The sequence below is a fragment of the Heterocephalus glaber genome, unplaced genomic scaffold (assembly GCF_053883595.1).
Source record: "Heterocephalus glaber isolate CG9 unplaced genomic scaffold, H.glaber_assembly_v1.0 deba00001457, whole genome shotgun sequence".
Taxonomy (NCBI): Eukaryota; Metazoa; Chordata; class Mammalia; order Rodentia; family Bathyergidae; genus Heterocephalus; species Heterocephalus glaber.
Genome location: NW_028258305.1, coordinates 22,031,291 through 22,046,839, shown reverse-complemented (window position 1 = coordinate 22,046,839; position 15,549 = coordinate 22,031,291). Strand labels below are relative to the sequence as shown.

General features: G+C 36.4%; 1 protein-coding gene across 4 annotated transcripts in view; it reads left to right on the top strand.

Annotated features, from left to right (window-relative positions):
• Socs5 (suppressor of cytokine signaling 5) overlaps positions 1 to 13,192 on the top strand; it is a 67,844-nt gene extending 54,652 nt beyond the window's left edge. For all 4 annotated transcript variants that reach the window (XM_021253820.2, XM_004839399.3, XM_004839400.4 and 1 more), the window contains one exon: positions 7,690 to 13,192. In XM_021253820.2, the coding sequence (XP_021109479.1) occupies positions 7,702 to 9,312 (1,611 nt within the window). In that variant the 5' untranslated portion in view covers positions 7,690 to 7,701 and the 3' untranslated portion in view covers positions 9,313 to 13,192. The remainder of the gene's footprint in view (positions 1 to 7,689) is intronic.
• The last annotated feature ends 2,357 nt before the right edge of the window (positions 13,193 to 15,549 follow it).

The following is a 15,549-nucleotide window of genomic DNA, read 5'->3' as shown; positions in this document are numbered from 1 at the left end:
TACATGCAGATCCAGACTATCTGTACTGCAGAAACTATACCCATAATGTATCACTAAGATTCCAGTTAGGGTTTTTTAAGTAGAACAAGAATTTAAAGGGCCAGGGATTTAACTCAGTAGTGCGCCTCCTGCCTTGCAAGCTCAAGGTCCCAAGTTCGATCTCCAGTACTAAAAAAAAAAAAGAATTTAAAATGTTCTAATGCATTCTGAATTTTGAATCCTTATAGATCTTTGCCATATTTTTTCATTTCTTTCAACTATTTTCATTGAATATTTCAAAATCATTCAACTTAGTCAAATTCCCAAGCCTCCTTTATCTCATGTTAATTAACATTTGATTAAATCAAATAATTATAAGTGGCATGAACAGGTTTGGAACTTAATGAAAATATAACTGAGCCAATGAGAGCAGAAGTATCTGGGATATTAGATCGGTGGGCTCCACATTTTTTTGAGGGCACAAGTACACAGCCTATCTTGTATTAATATATTATGTACATTGTATTAGTATAATTTTGAGGTTGAATTATATGACCATTTTTACCCACCAAATGGCACTTTATATAGTTCTGTTTTATATGGTTCAACCTATTAAGTAGCAGTATTAAGGACAAATACCCATCCAATTGGATAAACAGACAATATCACAATACAGTATATAAAAAATTGAAATTAATATTTTTTAAAGATCATTCTCAGATTCTTTGAAAAGGGTATAGGTATGACAGCTGTGCATTCCTTGAATTTTGGGTTAGTCTAAATATTACTAATATTGTGTTTCAAAACATTGAAATGCCACCAAAATCTGTTACTGTGTCAGTCTCCTAAGCTGCCTCTTGTACCTGAGTTTGACACTGAAAGATTTTACATTGGAAAGATATTATCATGGTTTGGTAGTATGAGTAGACTAGTAGCGGAGGCATTAAAATTGAGTCATAGTCTTCCATTTTATCTACTGTGCCATACAGTGTTATCTTAAAACTTGGTGGATTTATTTCTCATAAAGCTTGATTAAATCCCATTGAAATGAACTCCCAGAAACTATTTCACCTACTTTTTTTGTGGAAATTTTGTGATAGATACTACTTGGCCACTGAAGGCTACTGACGGTACTTTTTCTTTTTCTTTCTTTCTTTCTTTTTTTTTTTTTGGTGTATGTAAATTGTTGTAATGAAATTTAACCTCTAATTTTCCTTAATTCTGTTTTATAGCTTATCCTGACAAATACAAACTTTCAACAAAAGCCATCTAACTTACAAGAGCATTATAAACCTATTTTCAAATTATGATTTCTTTAGAGAAGGAATAACATTTTAGAAAATTGATTAGTTTTAAGGACAGCTAAGCATTTATAGAAATGCAAAAGATTAGCCGGGTGGTGGCACTTCCAGAGGCTGAGGCAGGAAGATTGCAGTTTCAAGCCCAGCCTGAGCAATTTAGTGAGACCCTTTCCCAAAATAAAAACAGATAAAAAGGGTTGGGGATATAGCTTAATGTGAAGGCCCTGGGTTCAATCCCTGGTAAGGGCAGGGGAGGGGGCAGAAAAGATTGTATGGGTAATGAACTCTCCATTATAGAATGAATACAGTTGAAATTTAACTTTTTTAGCACTGTGTACTTTATTATATAAAGTAATAGAGTTGTAATTTAGATCTCAAAGGATTTCAGCTCTGTCCTCAAATACATTTCTAAAAATTTTAACAACAAAAGGACCTCAAATCTGGCATTGTAAATACTGAGAAAGTTGAAACGTCTTCTTGGTTCTTAAGTGACTTATTCTATGAATCCATGTCAGTCTTTAGCTGCCCACATAGTATTCGTATGTCAAGAAAAGTCCATTTTGTTTCCCCAAGGAATGTGAAGCGTAGTAGCCTTCCTTTAAATTATTTTATCACTATGTAATCTGATAACGTTCTCCACATTAGGAATAGAGAACTCAATTTCATGGCGTATCTGTGAAACTGAACGAAGGGTTCAGTGTTACGAACTGCCCTTGGTGTCCTGGTGAATACAGATGTCTTCTGTGTGTTCTGCTTGTTCTTATAGTTTATGAATGCTTCTAGGTTTGGTTACTTTCTAAGCTGGACAGTCACTCTTGAGGTATAATTTATTTGTCAGAAAAAATATCTTCAGAGAGCCACAAAATCTATAAATAGAAGAAAAACTTTTAGATATTGTGAGCATGGTTCATCTAATGTCTAGAATGGTATATATAGTTTATTGCCTTACATATTATAGGCTATTCAAGCTATTACTATTTCAGTGTATGGCACATGCCACAGTTTTAGAATCAGTAGCCACATAGAGTGGACAGTACCCCACTGGACCAGAGCTACTCCAAGCATGGCCCATGAACTGGTGGCAGTTCCACAGAAGATAAGGGCAGGAATAGGTGAAAATCTGTGTATCAAGCTCCCACATGTCTTGACCTTCTTTCCCCTGAGCAGCCAGAAGACCATTGTTCCTATATACTTTGGATAAAACTAGAGATTTAGAACTTCAAGAAATTTAATCAGAGAGACTGAGTCATAGCTGAAGTTGAGATGTCCTTTGAAAACAAGGATACATTTTGAAAAACACAAAGTAAAAGTCTGGGTATCAAAGATAAAACCTCATCATTCCTTTTCCTCTGTTCTCACAGCATGGCAGCCAGGTGTATATTACTTAGACAGGAGATCAGACCTTTTCTCTCGGGGATAATTTATCAGCCGCAGGACAAGTTGACTTTGGGGGATCCCCTAATACAAAAACTTAACTCATCGTTCCATTGCCTTGTAGTAAAGGCATTGCTTCATTGCCTTGTCCACCAGTAGACAAGCTCCACCTATGCAGACAGAGCTTCTCATCAGCATTGGAGTGCTGATGGGCATCCAGGAAATCAGACACGTGTGGATTCAAGGAGAAAAAAAGGTGCTAAGAAGAAACAAATATTTAAGGAGGTTTTTTTTGCAAAGGGAATGAAAACATTTTAAAAGTTTGTGTCCTCAGAGAAATAAGATATCCAAGAAATGAGAATTTAAAAAGTACTTTCAGAGAACAGGAAAACAGTTCTGGAAATTAAAATTGTGATAGGAAAAATCATAACAGCAATAAAAGTGTTGGAAATTGAAGCTAAAGAAATCTGCCAGAAAGTCGCAAAGAAGAGAAATGCAAAATGGAAAATAAATAGAAGATAATCAAAACAGCAATCAAAAGTGTGTCAGGAAAATTACTGAAAAAGGGAAGGAAGAGGGCAATGGGGAGGACATGCAAGGGTCACTTAGCACAGTGAATGAAAAAGGCCCACACTAAGGAAGAGGAAAAGCAGCTACAGTTTTCCAGAAAATGAAAACATCATATGTAGAAGACTAGAAATTGATGTAGTATGAGACCTTTCAACAGACAGCTACACTAGAAGCTAGAAAGTAGTGTGATGATGGCCACGAAATCTGGAGGATATTTCTAACGTAGTATTCTATTCTGAAAGAATAAAAAACATGAGCATGAAATAGAACATTTTTATTATAAAAGAGTTGCTAGAATAGTGGGAAAGGAAAGTCATAGGACAAGACTGTGTAGGCAGTGTTTGACCTTAGTGAAAATTGTTTTAAAATTCTGTAAAAGAATTGAGGAAGAATGCAGTAGACAGAACACCAAGCAAACAAAAAAGAGGCAGTAATTCTAGGAAGAACAAATGCCTGTATAAGAAAGAAAAGTGGCTTAACTTCATACAATTTCACATGCACATAATGATAACCATAAATGTTAATTTAACCAAAATATGTATTTTAACTGCTTCCATATTTTGAAGTCAGTCATGTCTTAAACCAAAAAAAAAAAAAAGACAATGAATATGTTATCTAGAAAAAATAAGAAAATTACTAGCAGAAATAGGTAAAACAATTTAATTTTCTTGAATACTGGAGAATAGAAATCAAGGGTTAAATGTGTATGGTGGGAGGTTCTGTTTTTTGTTAGAAGCCCTGTAGTAGTATTTGACCTTGAAACTATGTATGGATCGGGTAAAAATAAAAATTTTAAAGAAATTAGGATAGAAAGGGGCTAGGATATTAGAAGAGTGCTGTATATGTACAAAGATAATGGAGTCACCAAAAATATAGTTTGAATTAGGCTATACATAACAGGATTGTAAGCAAGGAACTCAAAACTTAATTTATCAAGAATAAATGATAATAAGATATTTGAAGTTCAGATGTAAGCTTCAAAGCTTACAAAAGATTTTTGCAAGGGGGAGGAGACAAATGTTCTAAGAGTTTAATGAAATTTAATAGTTCCATCTAATACATTTTTATTAAAACATATACAGACTTCCACACAAACTTCCCATGCGTCCAACACTATGCTTTTAATAAAGAATAAATCATCTAAAAGTACCTTCCATGGTGTCATAGATATAAATTCTTTATGTTGGTATTGTCGTTAATTGAAGAATGCTGTTAATCCAGGAGCCCTTTCTCTGAGAAACTGATGAGAAGACATACAAGGGATGATCAAAATATAGTGATTGTTTAAATTTTTAAAAATGTATTACAGTATAAAACATATTGCCATTAATCCCCTTCAAAATACTCCCCCTTGCTTCAAACACACTTAGCCCTTCATTCATGCCACTTTCTGAAGTAGTTCTGGAAGTCCTCTTTCATGTCTTTACAAAGTGTGATTTAAAAAAATTAAAAAAAATATATATATATATATATCAATGAAATGCTGCTGCCAGTTGCCATCTTTTGGATTGGCAGGCTTGTAAAAACATTATGATGTGTCCTCATCCAGCTTACTCAGTGGATCTGGCACGGGACACTCTGGCTCTTCCCCAAAGTCAAAGTCAAAATATTCAGGTAAATATTTTCAGTCAGTTTAAGGCACCAAGGCAGCCATGACAACACAGTTAAAGACACTCACAATGAAGACTTCCAGAACTGCTTCAGAAAGTGGCAAAAATGATGGGATAAGTGTGTTCAAGGGAGAGGGAGCATTTTGAGGGGGATTAATGCAATGTGTTTTTACTGTAATAAATATTTTTAAATTTTAACATTCACTTGGTTTTTCAGTCATACCCCATATAATTCATTTTAAGGGAAGATTATTCTGTATTCTCTCATCAGTGTCTTGAGAGTGTATTTGTAACAAAGAGAATTAATCAAAATTATGGAAACATCAGCTCTGAAGACTTACCGCTGTAAGAAAACAGTCATTTTCCTGGGCATCTGAAATGAACAGACATTTCTCAAAGAAGTAGAAATAGCAAATAAATACATGAAAAGATGTTCAACATCACTGGTAGTTCGAGAGATGCAAATGAAAACAACGCTGAGATTCCACCTCACCCCAGAAAGAATGGCTGCTATCATGAAATCAACCAATAACAAATGCTGGCAGGGCTGTGGGGAAAGAGAAACCCTGCTCCACCGCTGGTGGGAGTGTAGACTGGTGCAACCACTGTGGAAATCAGTATGGAGATACCTCAAGGAACTAGGACTGGAAGTCCCATTTGACCCCGCTATTCCACTGCTGGGGATCTTCCCCAAAGAATTAAAAGAATCATACCACAGTGATATATGTGCACCCATGTTCCTAGCAGCACAGTTTGTGATAGCTAAAACTTGGAAGCAGCCCAAATGCCCATCAACTGGAGACTGGATCAAGAAAATGTGGTTTTTTTATAAAATGAAGTACTACTCAGCCATAAAAAATGAGAAATTAGAGACATTTATAGCTAAGTGGATGCACATTGAGGGAATACTCTTAAGTGAAATAAATAGGACACACATGTATAAATACCGAATAGTTTCTCTGATGTGAGAAACTACAAGTGTAAATAAGGACTAAAATGTATAATAGGTAATGTGAAATAGGAAGAAAAGGGGCAAAGGGGAAGGAAGTGGGAGGGCTAGGGGAAAGGATAGAAGGGAATGGGATTAATATGAGAAAATGGAAAAATAGGAACGAAATCTTTGTAAATAGGGAGGAGTGGAGGGGTTGAAGGGGGGAGGGCTGGGCAAGGGTGAAAAATAAGAACCAAGAGAGACTATGTAAAGGTGCAAATTTCCAGTGATGAATGTCATTATATTGTATATCTAAAATGTACCAATGATTAGAATGAATAATCGATAATGCAAAATAGGAAGAAAAGGTCCAAAGGGGTAGGGGTAGTGGGAGGGGCAGGGGAAAGGAAAGAAGGGAAAGGAAAAATGATGAGAAATGGAAAAAATGGAAATAAAGTCTTTGAAAATAGGGAATGGTGGAGGGGATGAAGGGAGGGCTAGGAATGGGGAAAAAATGAGAACCAAGATGCCTTATGTAAAGGTACAATTCCCAGTGAGAAATGTAATTGTGTTGTATACCTACAATGTACTGATAAAAGAATTTAACAACAAAAAAAAAGAAAACAGTCATTTTCCAATACAGATCCCAAACTGTGGAGAATGGAAACAAGAAATTCTGAAAAATACAAAAGTGCCATATGCATTAAATGACAAAGTAGAAAGACACTTTTTTAAAAAGCTGCTCTGCCAGGAGTGATTGTGCATGCCTGTAATCCCACTATTCAACACGTTAAAGGCAAGAGGATCATCATTCAAGAGCAGCCTGGACTACACTGTGGGGGGGGGCGGGGGGTAAGCCTTTAAAGGTTCTCCACTATCATGATGTCACAAAACCAGTTGAATTTTAAGTTTAGGCTTTCCACTGCTACTTTGTTTTTTGTTTGTTTGTTTGTTTTGGTACCAGGGATAGAACTCAGGACCTTGCGCTTTCGAGACAGGCAGCAGCACCCCTGAGCTAAATCCCTGGCACTCCACTTCTACTTTAAATGAGATAGTATGCCTATGGATGTAATCTTGTAGTCTTAGAGAATTTTTTTGTAAAGTACTATAAAATGCTTTTGGTTTTTTTTGTTTTAAACAACAAGAATAAAGCTGTCAAGTTGCATTGCTTTTTGCTTTTGTTTTGCTAATTATTATAGTAACATAGCTTTTTTTCCCTATTACTCTATGTTCAATCTTCCAGAATTAACAACTGGAAAATTTAAAGGCACCTTTCCATTTAAACCGAAATGTGACCCTCTTTCTTTCCTCCTAGTTTCCTTTCCATTCAGAGCACTTCTTCAAAATCAGAGATAAAATTTGATACATTATATAGTAGGGGGAGGGAAGGTATAGGGTTTTAACCTGTTAACTTTAGAATGCTGGGGAAGAAGCTGATAAGTGAAATTGGGAAAATTGCTCTCTGGGTTTTGAACTAATTTTAATGTGTAACACAAATGTCCTAATCATAACTTCTGAGAAGTTGAATACAGTTGTTTCAGCAATACATATTTTTCCTTTGAAATAACTTGAGACAATATTTCATTTTCTCAAAGTGAGGAAACAAAAATCAGTGTGATAATGAAATTAACTTGATGCCTGGAAAAAAGAAACCAGAGTTGAATTAAGGGCTTCTTTCCTTTCACCTGAGTTTTGAGTATTCATTCTGAAAGAAAGTGGGAAGTGAGGACTGGTTTGAGTGATGGTCAGTGCCACTAACAGGGCCTGGTGGCTTTATTACTACCAAACAATGCTTGCAGCACCATTTGAACAGGCATGCTCTTGCCCCCATCACTGAAATTCCTAGTGAGAAGGGGAGAGAGAAAGCACTGCCTTTTATCTTCAAGTGCCATTTTGATTAATTTTTCTCCTTTTTCTATTTTAGATCTAATAATCAATGGATAAAGTGGGGAAAATGTGGAATACCTTCAAATACAAATGTCAGAATCTTTTCGGTCATGAGGGAGGAAGCCATAGTGAAAATGTGGACATGAACTCCAACAGGTGTTTGCCTATCAAAGAGAAAAAGATCAGTCTGGTAGACTCTGCTCCTCAGCAGCAAAGCAGTCCCTTAAGAGAAAATGTTGCCTTACAGCTGGGATTAAGTCCTTCAAAGAATTCTTCAAGGAGAAACCAAAACTGTGCTACTGAAATCCCTCAAATTGTTGAAATAAGCATCGAGAAAGATAATGATTCATGTGTCACCCCAGGAACAAGACTCACACGAAGAGATTCCTACTCTCGACATGCCCCATGGGGTGGGAAGAAAAAGCATTCCTGTTCCACAAAGACCCAGAGTTCTTTGGACACTGATAAAAAGTTTGGTAGAGCTCGAAGTGGACTGCAAAGGCGAGAGAGGCGCTATGGAGTGAGCTCAGTGCACGACATGGACAGTGTTTCCAGCAGAACCATTGGGAGCCGCTCTCTGAGACAGAGGCTACAGGACACCGTGGGCTTGTGTTTTCCCATGAGAACTTACACCAAGCAGTCAAAGCCCCTCTTTTCCAATAAAAGAAAAATACATCTTTCTGAATTGATGCTTGAGAAATGCCCTTTTCCTGCTGGCTCAGATTTAGCCCAAAAATGGCATTTGATTAAACAGCATACAGCTCCTGTGAGCCCACATTCAACCTTTTTTGATACATTTGATCCGTCCTTGGTTTCTACAGAAGATGAAGAAGACAGACTTAGAGAGAGAAGACGGCTTAGTATTGAAGAAGGGGTGGATCCCCCTCCCAATGCACAAATACATACATTTGAAGCTACTGCACAGGTTAATCCCTTATATAAACTGGGACCAAAGTTAGCTCCTGGAATGACAGAAATGAGTGGGGACAGTTCTGCAGTTCCACAGGGTACTTGTGACTCAGAAGAGGACACAACCACCCTGTGTTTGCAGTCACGGAGGCAGAAGCAGCGCCAGGTGTCTGGAGACAGCCATGCTCACATTAGCAGACAGGGAGCTTGGAAAGTCCATACACAGATTGATTATATACACTGCCTTGTGCCGGATTTACTTCAGATTACAGGGAATCCCTGTTACTGGGGAGTGATGGATCGGTATGAAGCAGAAGCCCTTCTGGAAGGGAAACCTGAAGGCACATTTTTGCTCAGGGACTCTGCACAAGAGGACTACCTCTTCTCTGTGAGCTTCCGCCGCTACAACAGATCCCTGCATGCCCGAATTGAACAGTGGAATCACAACTTCAGTTTTGATGCCCACGACCCGTGTGTGTTTCACTCTTCTACTGTAACAGGACTTCTAGAACATTATAAAGACCCCAGTTCTTGCATGTTTTTTGAACCATTGCTTACTATATCTCTGAATAGGACCTTTCCTTTTAGCCTGCAGTACATCTGCCGTGCAGTCATCTGCAGGTGCACTACGTATGATGGAATTGATGGGCTCCCTCTACCGTCAATGTTACAGGATTTTTTAAAGGAGTATCATTATAAACAAAAGGTTAGGGTTCGCTGGTTAGAACGAGAACCAGTCAAGGCAAAGTAAACTCTTCTGTCCCCAAAGGGCATTAACTAGGCTTGCTTTCACGTGCATCAGTACACCTCTCAGAAGCACAGTATCAGTGCTAGGTTTTCTCACACAGTCTGTAAGTTTAGTTATTAGTCTCTGTCAGATGCAGTCTGCTGTTACTTACTCAGACAAACGTGGTGCCTACTGAAACAACAGGTGTTTAGTAAAGCTATGAAAACATTTGCCGGTTTAGCTAACAGTTTGGCTTTCAATGGCTGGCTGTGATAATTTTGTGAGGCAACTCTGGGGCATTTGCTATGAAGGATTCTATTTCTTACTAAAGAACAAATTACTAGTATTGGATGAGTATTTCAACGGTGTGACTAATGTTTGAAATTAATTTTTCTAAGAATTTTTCTATAACTTTCCAGAAGTGAATGATGTTTGTAGTTACTATAAATCAAGCTTGGAAGTCCAAAAAAATAAAAGACTGCCTTCCTTTTAGAGGAAAAAAAATAATGCAACTTTCTGGCCACAAGGGCATAGTGCAGTTCACTTGAGTGTTGATGTAGTTTATAGTCAGTCTTCTTTTCTCTTCTTTGAAAGGTACTGTTAATTAAACCAAGTTTTCTAAATAGTCATTCTTAAAATTTCAGACTTAACCAAGTTTAGTAGTAGAATTTTATTCAGAGGTCCTAGGTATTAATTTTTTTCAATGAACGTTTTAACTTAAAACTTACAACATTTGAAATAGCTGCTGCAGTTGTAGACCTGTGTGTGATTTTTTTTAAGTTAACGTGCAGTCTAAACATTGTTTCATTAAAGTTGGATGTTTCCTGTGCCCAAGACGAGTTTATGAACCATGAAGAAAATGAGACTAGAAATTGCCCCAACAAGTCAGATAGTAGTAGTAACTACAGTGGTTGCTGGTGTTGAGATTATTGTTAAACTATAATTAATAATTTGGATGGCAGTATTTATCTCTTTGTTGTAAACTCTTAGCTGAATTGTTTATAATTTATAGAACTTCAGTGCAGTTAATTCTTCATGGAAAAACCTGAAACCTAAATTGCAGATTTAAAAGGTACTGTACAACCATTGTAACTGTAAATAACTTAGCACCTTTTTTTCAGAATAGTATGTAATACAACTTGAGTGAGCGCTTTGGGAAGTATTACCAAGTTCTCGTGTTTGTGTAGTATTGAACTGAATCTTCAGTTCTGTCCTAGACATTTGCACTACAGTAGCCTGATCCATTCTTGTGTCCTTTGTTACTGTGCTCTGTGCCGCTGGCGAGTGTCCTTAGCTTCCTTACCATTTGCTACAGAAGGTCATTTTCTATCCCTATGGCTATTGCCAAGGCTACAACAGAGAAAAGCTATATTTGTATGCAGCACTAACCCTTTGACTGCTAATGTATGTTTCTGCTTGCTGTGCCTTGTTATGGCTGCTTTTTTTGTGCTAATAAAGTATGTTTGGTGTTCTCCTTGTATATCTGCTGTTTTCTACATTTGCAACAGTTTCTCCTGTACATGGAATGGTTTGGGGTTTTAAATAAGCATTATCTCACAACTTACTATAGTTAAGGCAGATTTACCTACAGTCTAATATTGACATACCAGAGTAAGCTAACTAATTTTAATGCTTTTCTTATAATCACATATACTGTGGAACAGTATAGTTACTGAAAATTACTGTACAGTTTAGGTTAAACAAAATTCCCAGAGAAATGATAAAAAGTATTGACTTCTCTGATTGTAAGTGAAAGATTGAAACTATCAGTGATATAGTAAATGAATATAGCATCCAACTGCATTAGAAACAGGTCAAATGAAGTCTTGTAAACTAATAGTACATCAGCACCATTTATTGGTTTGGGGACCATATTATTGATAATAAATGCCCAAAATGTAGAACTTTGTTACCAAAGACTTGTCCATTTTAATGCAAACGGGTATTGAAGGGACTTAAAATTTCTGTTATTTCTAAAAGTCCCTAAAGAGTATATACCAAAGTGTTTGAGAACTTCATCCAAACCTACTTTAAAAGCATTATATGCAATTAAGTTGTTATGACATAATTATATTGCATAATTGTCGGGTTCATCTTCGTGAGCTTACAATGTACCTGGAAAATAAACCTCTTGAGAGAAAAAAGTCCATACTGATTATTGGAGAAGGACTCTATATGCAAGCAAGATGGTGTTTTGAAGAGGTAGCTTGAAACTCCAAGAAAGCACTTGATGTTTTTATATGCTTGTAGCAAATTGATGTGTTCTAACTGTAGTTTTATAGAAAGTATTAATGCTTTTATGTATTTCAGAACATCCACATGTTGAATGGAAATTGTTTTAAACGTATAACTATTTCAGGTTATGTAAGCATGTATACACTGTGCTAAAAGTCACTTATGTTTCAGTTTGTGTATAATACTAATATGCAGCTTTTGTTTTAAATTTTTTTCTTGTAAAGTATTAGTGGCTTACATTTTGAAAAAGAAAAATCACCAGCATGAAAGTGCACCTAAGTCTATATTCACTGTGTCTTTTCTGAATTCCATTGTAGCCTGTCAACTAAATTTTGTTTTTATGGTCTGTTTGCATTTTATTATAAACCAGGAAATTATTTAGAAGTTGGGACACGTTGTCATAAATACCTCGAGGAAGGGGTTGTAGTCATTCATATCCATTTTCATTCATTATTCTTTCCCTTCCTATCCACACATCCTTTTCCCTTTTTTCTCTCCCTCCATCATCCTCTTTCCTTCCTTCTTCCCTCTGTCTTCCCCATATACATGTGTACATGTGTATCTGTATATTTATGTATATATACATGTAAACATATTCATACATGATGTTAGCATTATTTTGGACAGTATGCCATCTGATTTAAAATCATTTACAAACTCATTGAATAGCTATTTGAGGAATATTTCTGGTACCATTTATTTTCTGTTCCTAAAGTTTAGCTTTGTCACTATAGTCTAATTTGTAATACAGTTGCCATATAGAAATAATTCAGTATTTTTTTTCACATGAATTTGCATAGCAGCTTTATTTTTTTCTTTCTTGGCTAATCAGAAAAATTAAAGATGAGACAACTTGCTTTACAATTTTAAGACTCATAATTAAATTTATATTTCATAGACAAAAAATTGAGCCCAAATCATCATTCTCCACAAACCAACCTGTTCATCTGGTCTTTTAGAAGGTTTTGTAAGATTTAGAATGGCTTGAACTGTAAAAACTGATGCTTGAATCCCAAGCTTTATTTTGACAAAACCCAGAGTTTGTGTACTTTTTTATTTGACATTTTAATCTTGTTGCTGTTCATTTTCATCCCAAAGCTTCCTTTGCTCCCTGGCACTAAATACTGATCTGGTGAGTTTTATGGAGACTGGCCTTGACTCTTATTTTTATAGCAAAGAGCAAAAGTTGCTTTTTGGTAGAAGTGAAGAGTGCATGAGTGAGTCAGAATCTTAAGAAAGATGGAGAATCACACCCATCTCAGAGTGTAGGCAAAGGGCAGATCTCACCAGGTCATCTGCTTACTCTGCCTCCAGCATGTGCAGTTTCACTTAGATGGAATTTGGTAAAAATGTACACAAAGGGCCTGTGTAGAGGTGAGAAAAGTTTCCAGAGGGGATGGTTCTGCTTGGTGATTGTGCATAAACTTGTGAGTATGTGTAAGAACTCCGGGTTTTGTTTCTTATTTTTGCAACTCCTAATACAGAACAGGCTTTTTAAATACTCTGTTCAAAGGAGATTCAAGGTAGGCTTTTGTGGGCAGTAGTTGGTTGTTGTGGGGTGGGGTTGTGGAGAGTTTGCCATTGCAACATTGGGGCAACCCTTTTCATGCCTGGGAATCTTGACTGAGTCGACTTTTCACCCATTCCTTCAATAAATGTTCACTGAAGACTCGTGTGCCAGTCACTAAAGGGTAAAAGGTGGTGTATAAGACAAAGCTACAGCCTTCTGGAGCTTGTTATGTGTTAGTAGATGATAACTGCAAGGAAATACTTAAATCTCAGAAGCTGAATAAAATAAGGCAGAATATGGTAGTAGAATAGGAGCATAATTTCACAGCATCAGTGGGAACTAGTAACCTTGAATGATGAGTCAGTTTCACCAAGATCAAAGAATGAAGCTTCTTAGCTAAAGAGAACAATAACCCAAAACCCTCAAAGCAGGAACAAGTTTATAGGCGGCGAAAGAAAGTGCCAGTAACTGAATCCAATGAGTGCAGTGGGAAATAGTAGGCAGTGAGGTTCTGGAGATTGGTAAAAGTTATGAGCCAAGAGGGATTTAGATTTTCTTCTAGTGTGATGGAAAACCATTTGAGGATTTTAAGCAAGGGAATGACTTGGTCTGCTTTATATTCCTTTGGTAGTTGGCAGACAGTAGTGAGGTAAAATAAGGAAGACTTGAAGTCGTTCAGGTGAGAGATTCTGGGATCCTGGGCTAGGATGTTAGCCATGGGGAGGATCTCAGGTTCAGGGACATTTTTTGTGGCACAGGTGATAGGATTTGATGGTGAATTCAATGTGAAGAAGAGAAAGGAGAAATTAAAAAGATGCAATTTTTGGTGTGAGCGAGGTTAATGATACCATTAGCTAAGATTTCAGAAAAGCAATGGAAGAACAAATCAGAAGCTGTAAATCAAATCTTGCCTTATCTATGCTGAGTTTTGGATCTGATTTATCCCAGTGGAAGTGAAGAGGCAGTTGGATGTATGAATGTAGGGCTTCACACTTGCCAGCCACGCACTGTACTGAGCTACATCCCCAGCCCTTGAGTCACTTTTAGAGACTTTGTACTCAGAGGCTCCCAATTAGGCTGTTTGCCTGAGGCAACATGAATCCAGCTCCCTTAGTTTCTGGGACCACCAGTCTGATTATAGCAGATGAGGTTAAAAAAAAAAAAAAAAAAAACCTGGTTACTGCGGATTTTTCTTTAATTTTACTTTTTTTTTTTTTTTTTTAGTAAAATTTCACTGGAAGCTAAGGACTCTGACCTCTAAAAAACTGGTGGGGCCACAGGCAAATACATAAATGTATGATGAGAGTGTGTGGAAAGATGAAGTAAAAGTAACTGGTTTCATTTGTGATAAAGAGACAAAAAAGTGATTTAGGCAGAGTCAGAGTCATCTGAAAAGTCTGGAAATTACTTCATCCCAAGAATGCCTGAGCTTGATTTTGCAGAAAACACAGGCACACGGAGCTAGGGGAGGGCAGAATTGAGGCAGAAGGCTCCTCCAAGCCCTGGAGCATGCTAAAGTGAGGTGAAAGTAGGTTTTTAAGAAGTAGAAATTATCCCAGTAGCTGTAAGATAAACTATAACCAGAAGAGATTGGAATCAGGAAGACCTGTGAAGTTCACCCAGAACAGATTGAGAACACTAGAGCTAAACATCCTTGGGAAATTGAAAGAAAAGAAAAATAGCACAGTTTGGGGGAAGGAAAAGCAAGTGGTTTACTTTGCCAAGATTGATACGTCGTTTCTTCATATTTGAGGAAATCATACAGCCAAGCTAAACATCCATTTAATATTTTACCCATTTTTAAAATAAATGTCTTTGAAAGGCACATTTTAATGCAAAAAATTAATAAAAACTGGATAAAATAAGGAAATTCTGTTACTCCTAGCCATACTTAGAGAAAATAGAATTTGGTCAAATCTTTTTTTTTTTTTTTTTTTTTGGTACCGGGGATCGAACTCGGGGCCTTGCACTTGCGAGGCAGGTGCCAGAACCACTGAGCTAAATCCCTGACTTAATTTGCTCAAATCTTAAAGCAACTTAAAGTTATTTGACAGAAGTGTTGTGAAAAGTTAGCAAAATTTAAGAGGGAGATAATAAATTTAACACCCTGAATGCTAATATAATTGTAGTTTTTCTCATTTCCCAACTTCAGTTCAGTGTGAAACCTGTTTTGAAATTTTATTGTTTAGTAGTTAGCATTACATTTAGAAATATATAGTGTCACCAATATTTCATTTTCTGAATATCCCTTTCTAACTAGAAACCCAAAGTTTTTAGTAATATACTGAATGGTTTGATCTTTGCACATTTGTATTAAAATACATAAAATTTAACTTTAACACTTTAGATCATTTTTTAAAATTTAGAATACTTTAAAGTTTCATCATCTAATTCTATAAATTTTTAAGTGCCTTTGGGTATAATTGAGATATTATTAGTTTTTAATAGGATTTTTTAAAATATAAAAAATAGTATAGTATTTTCAACACTGTGAATGATATAAATTTGTAAATTGT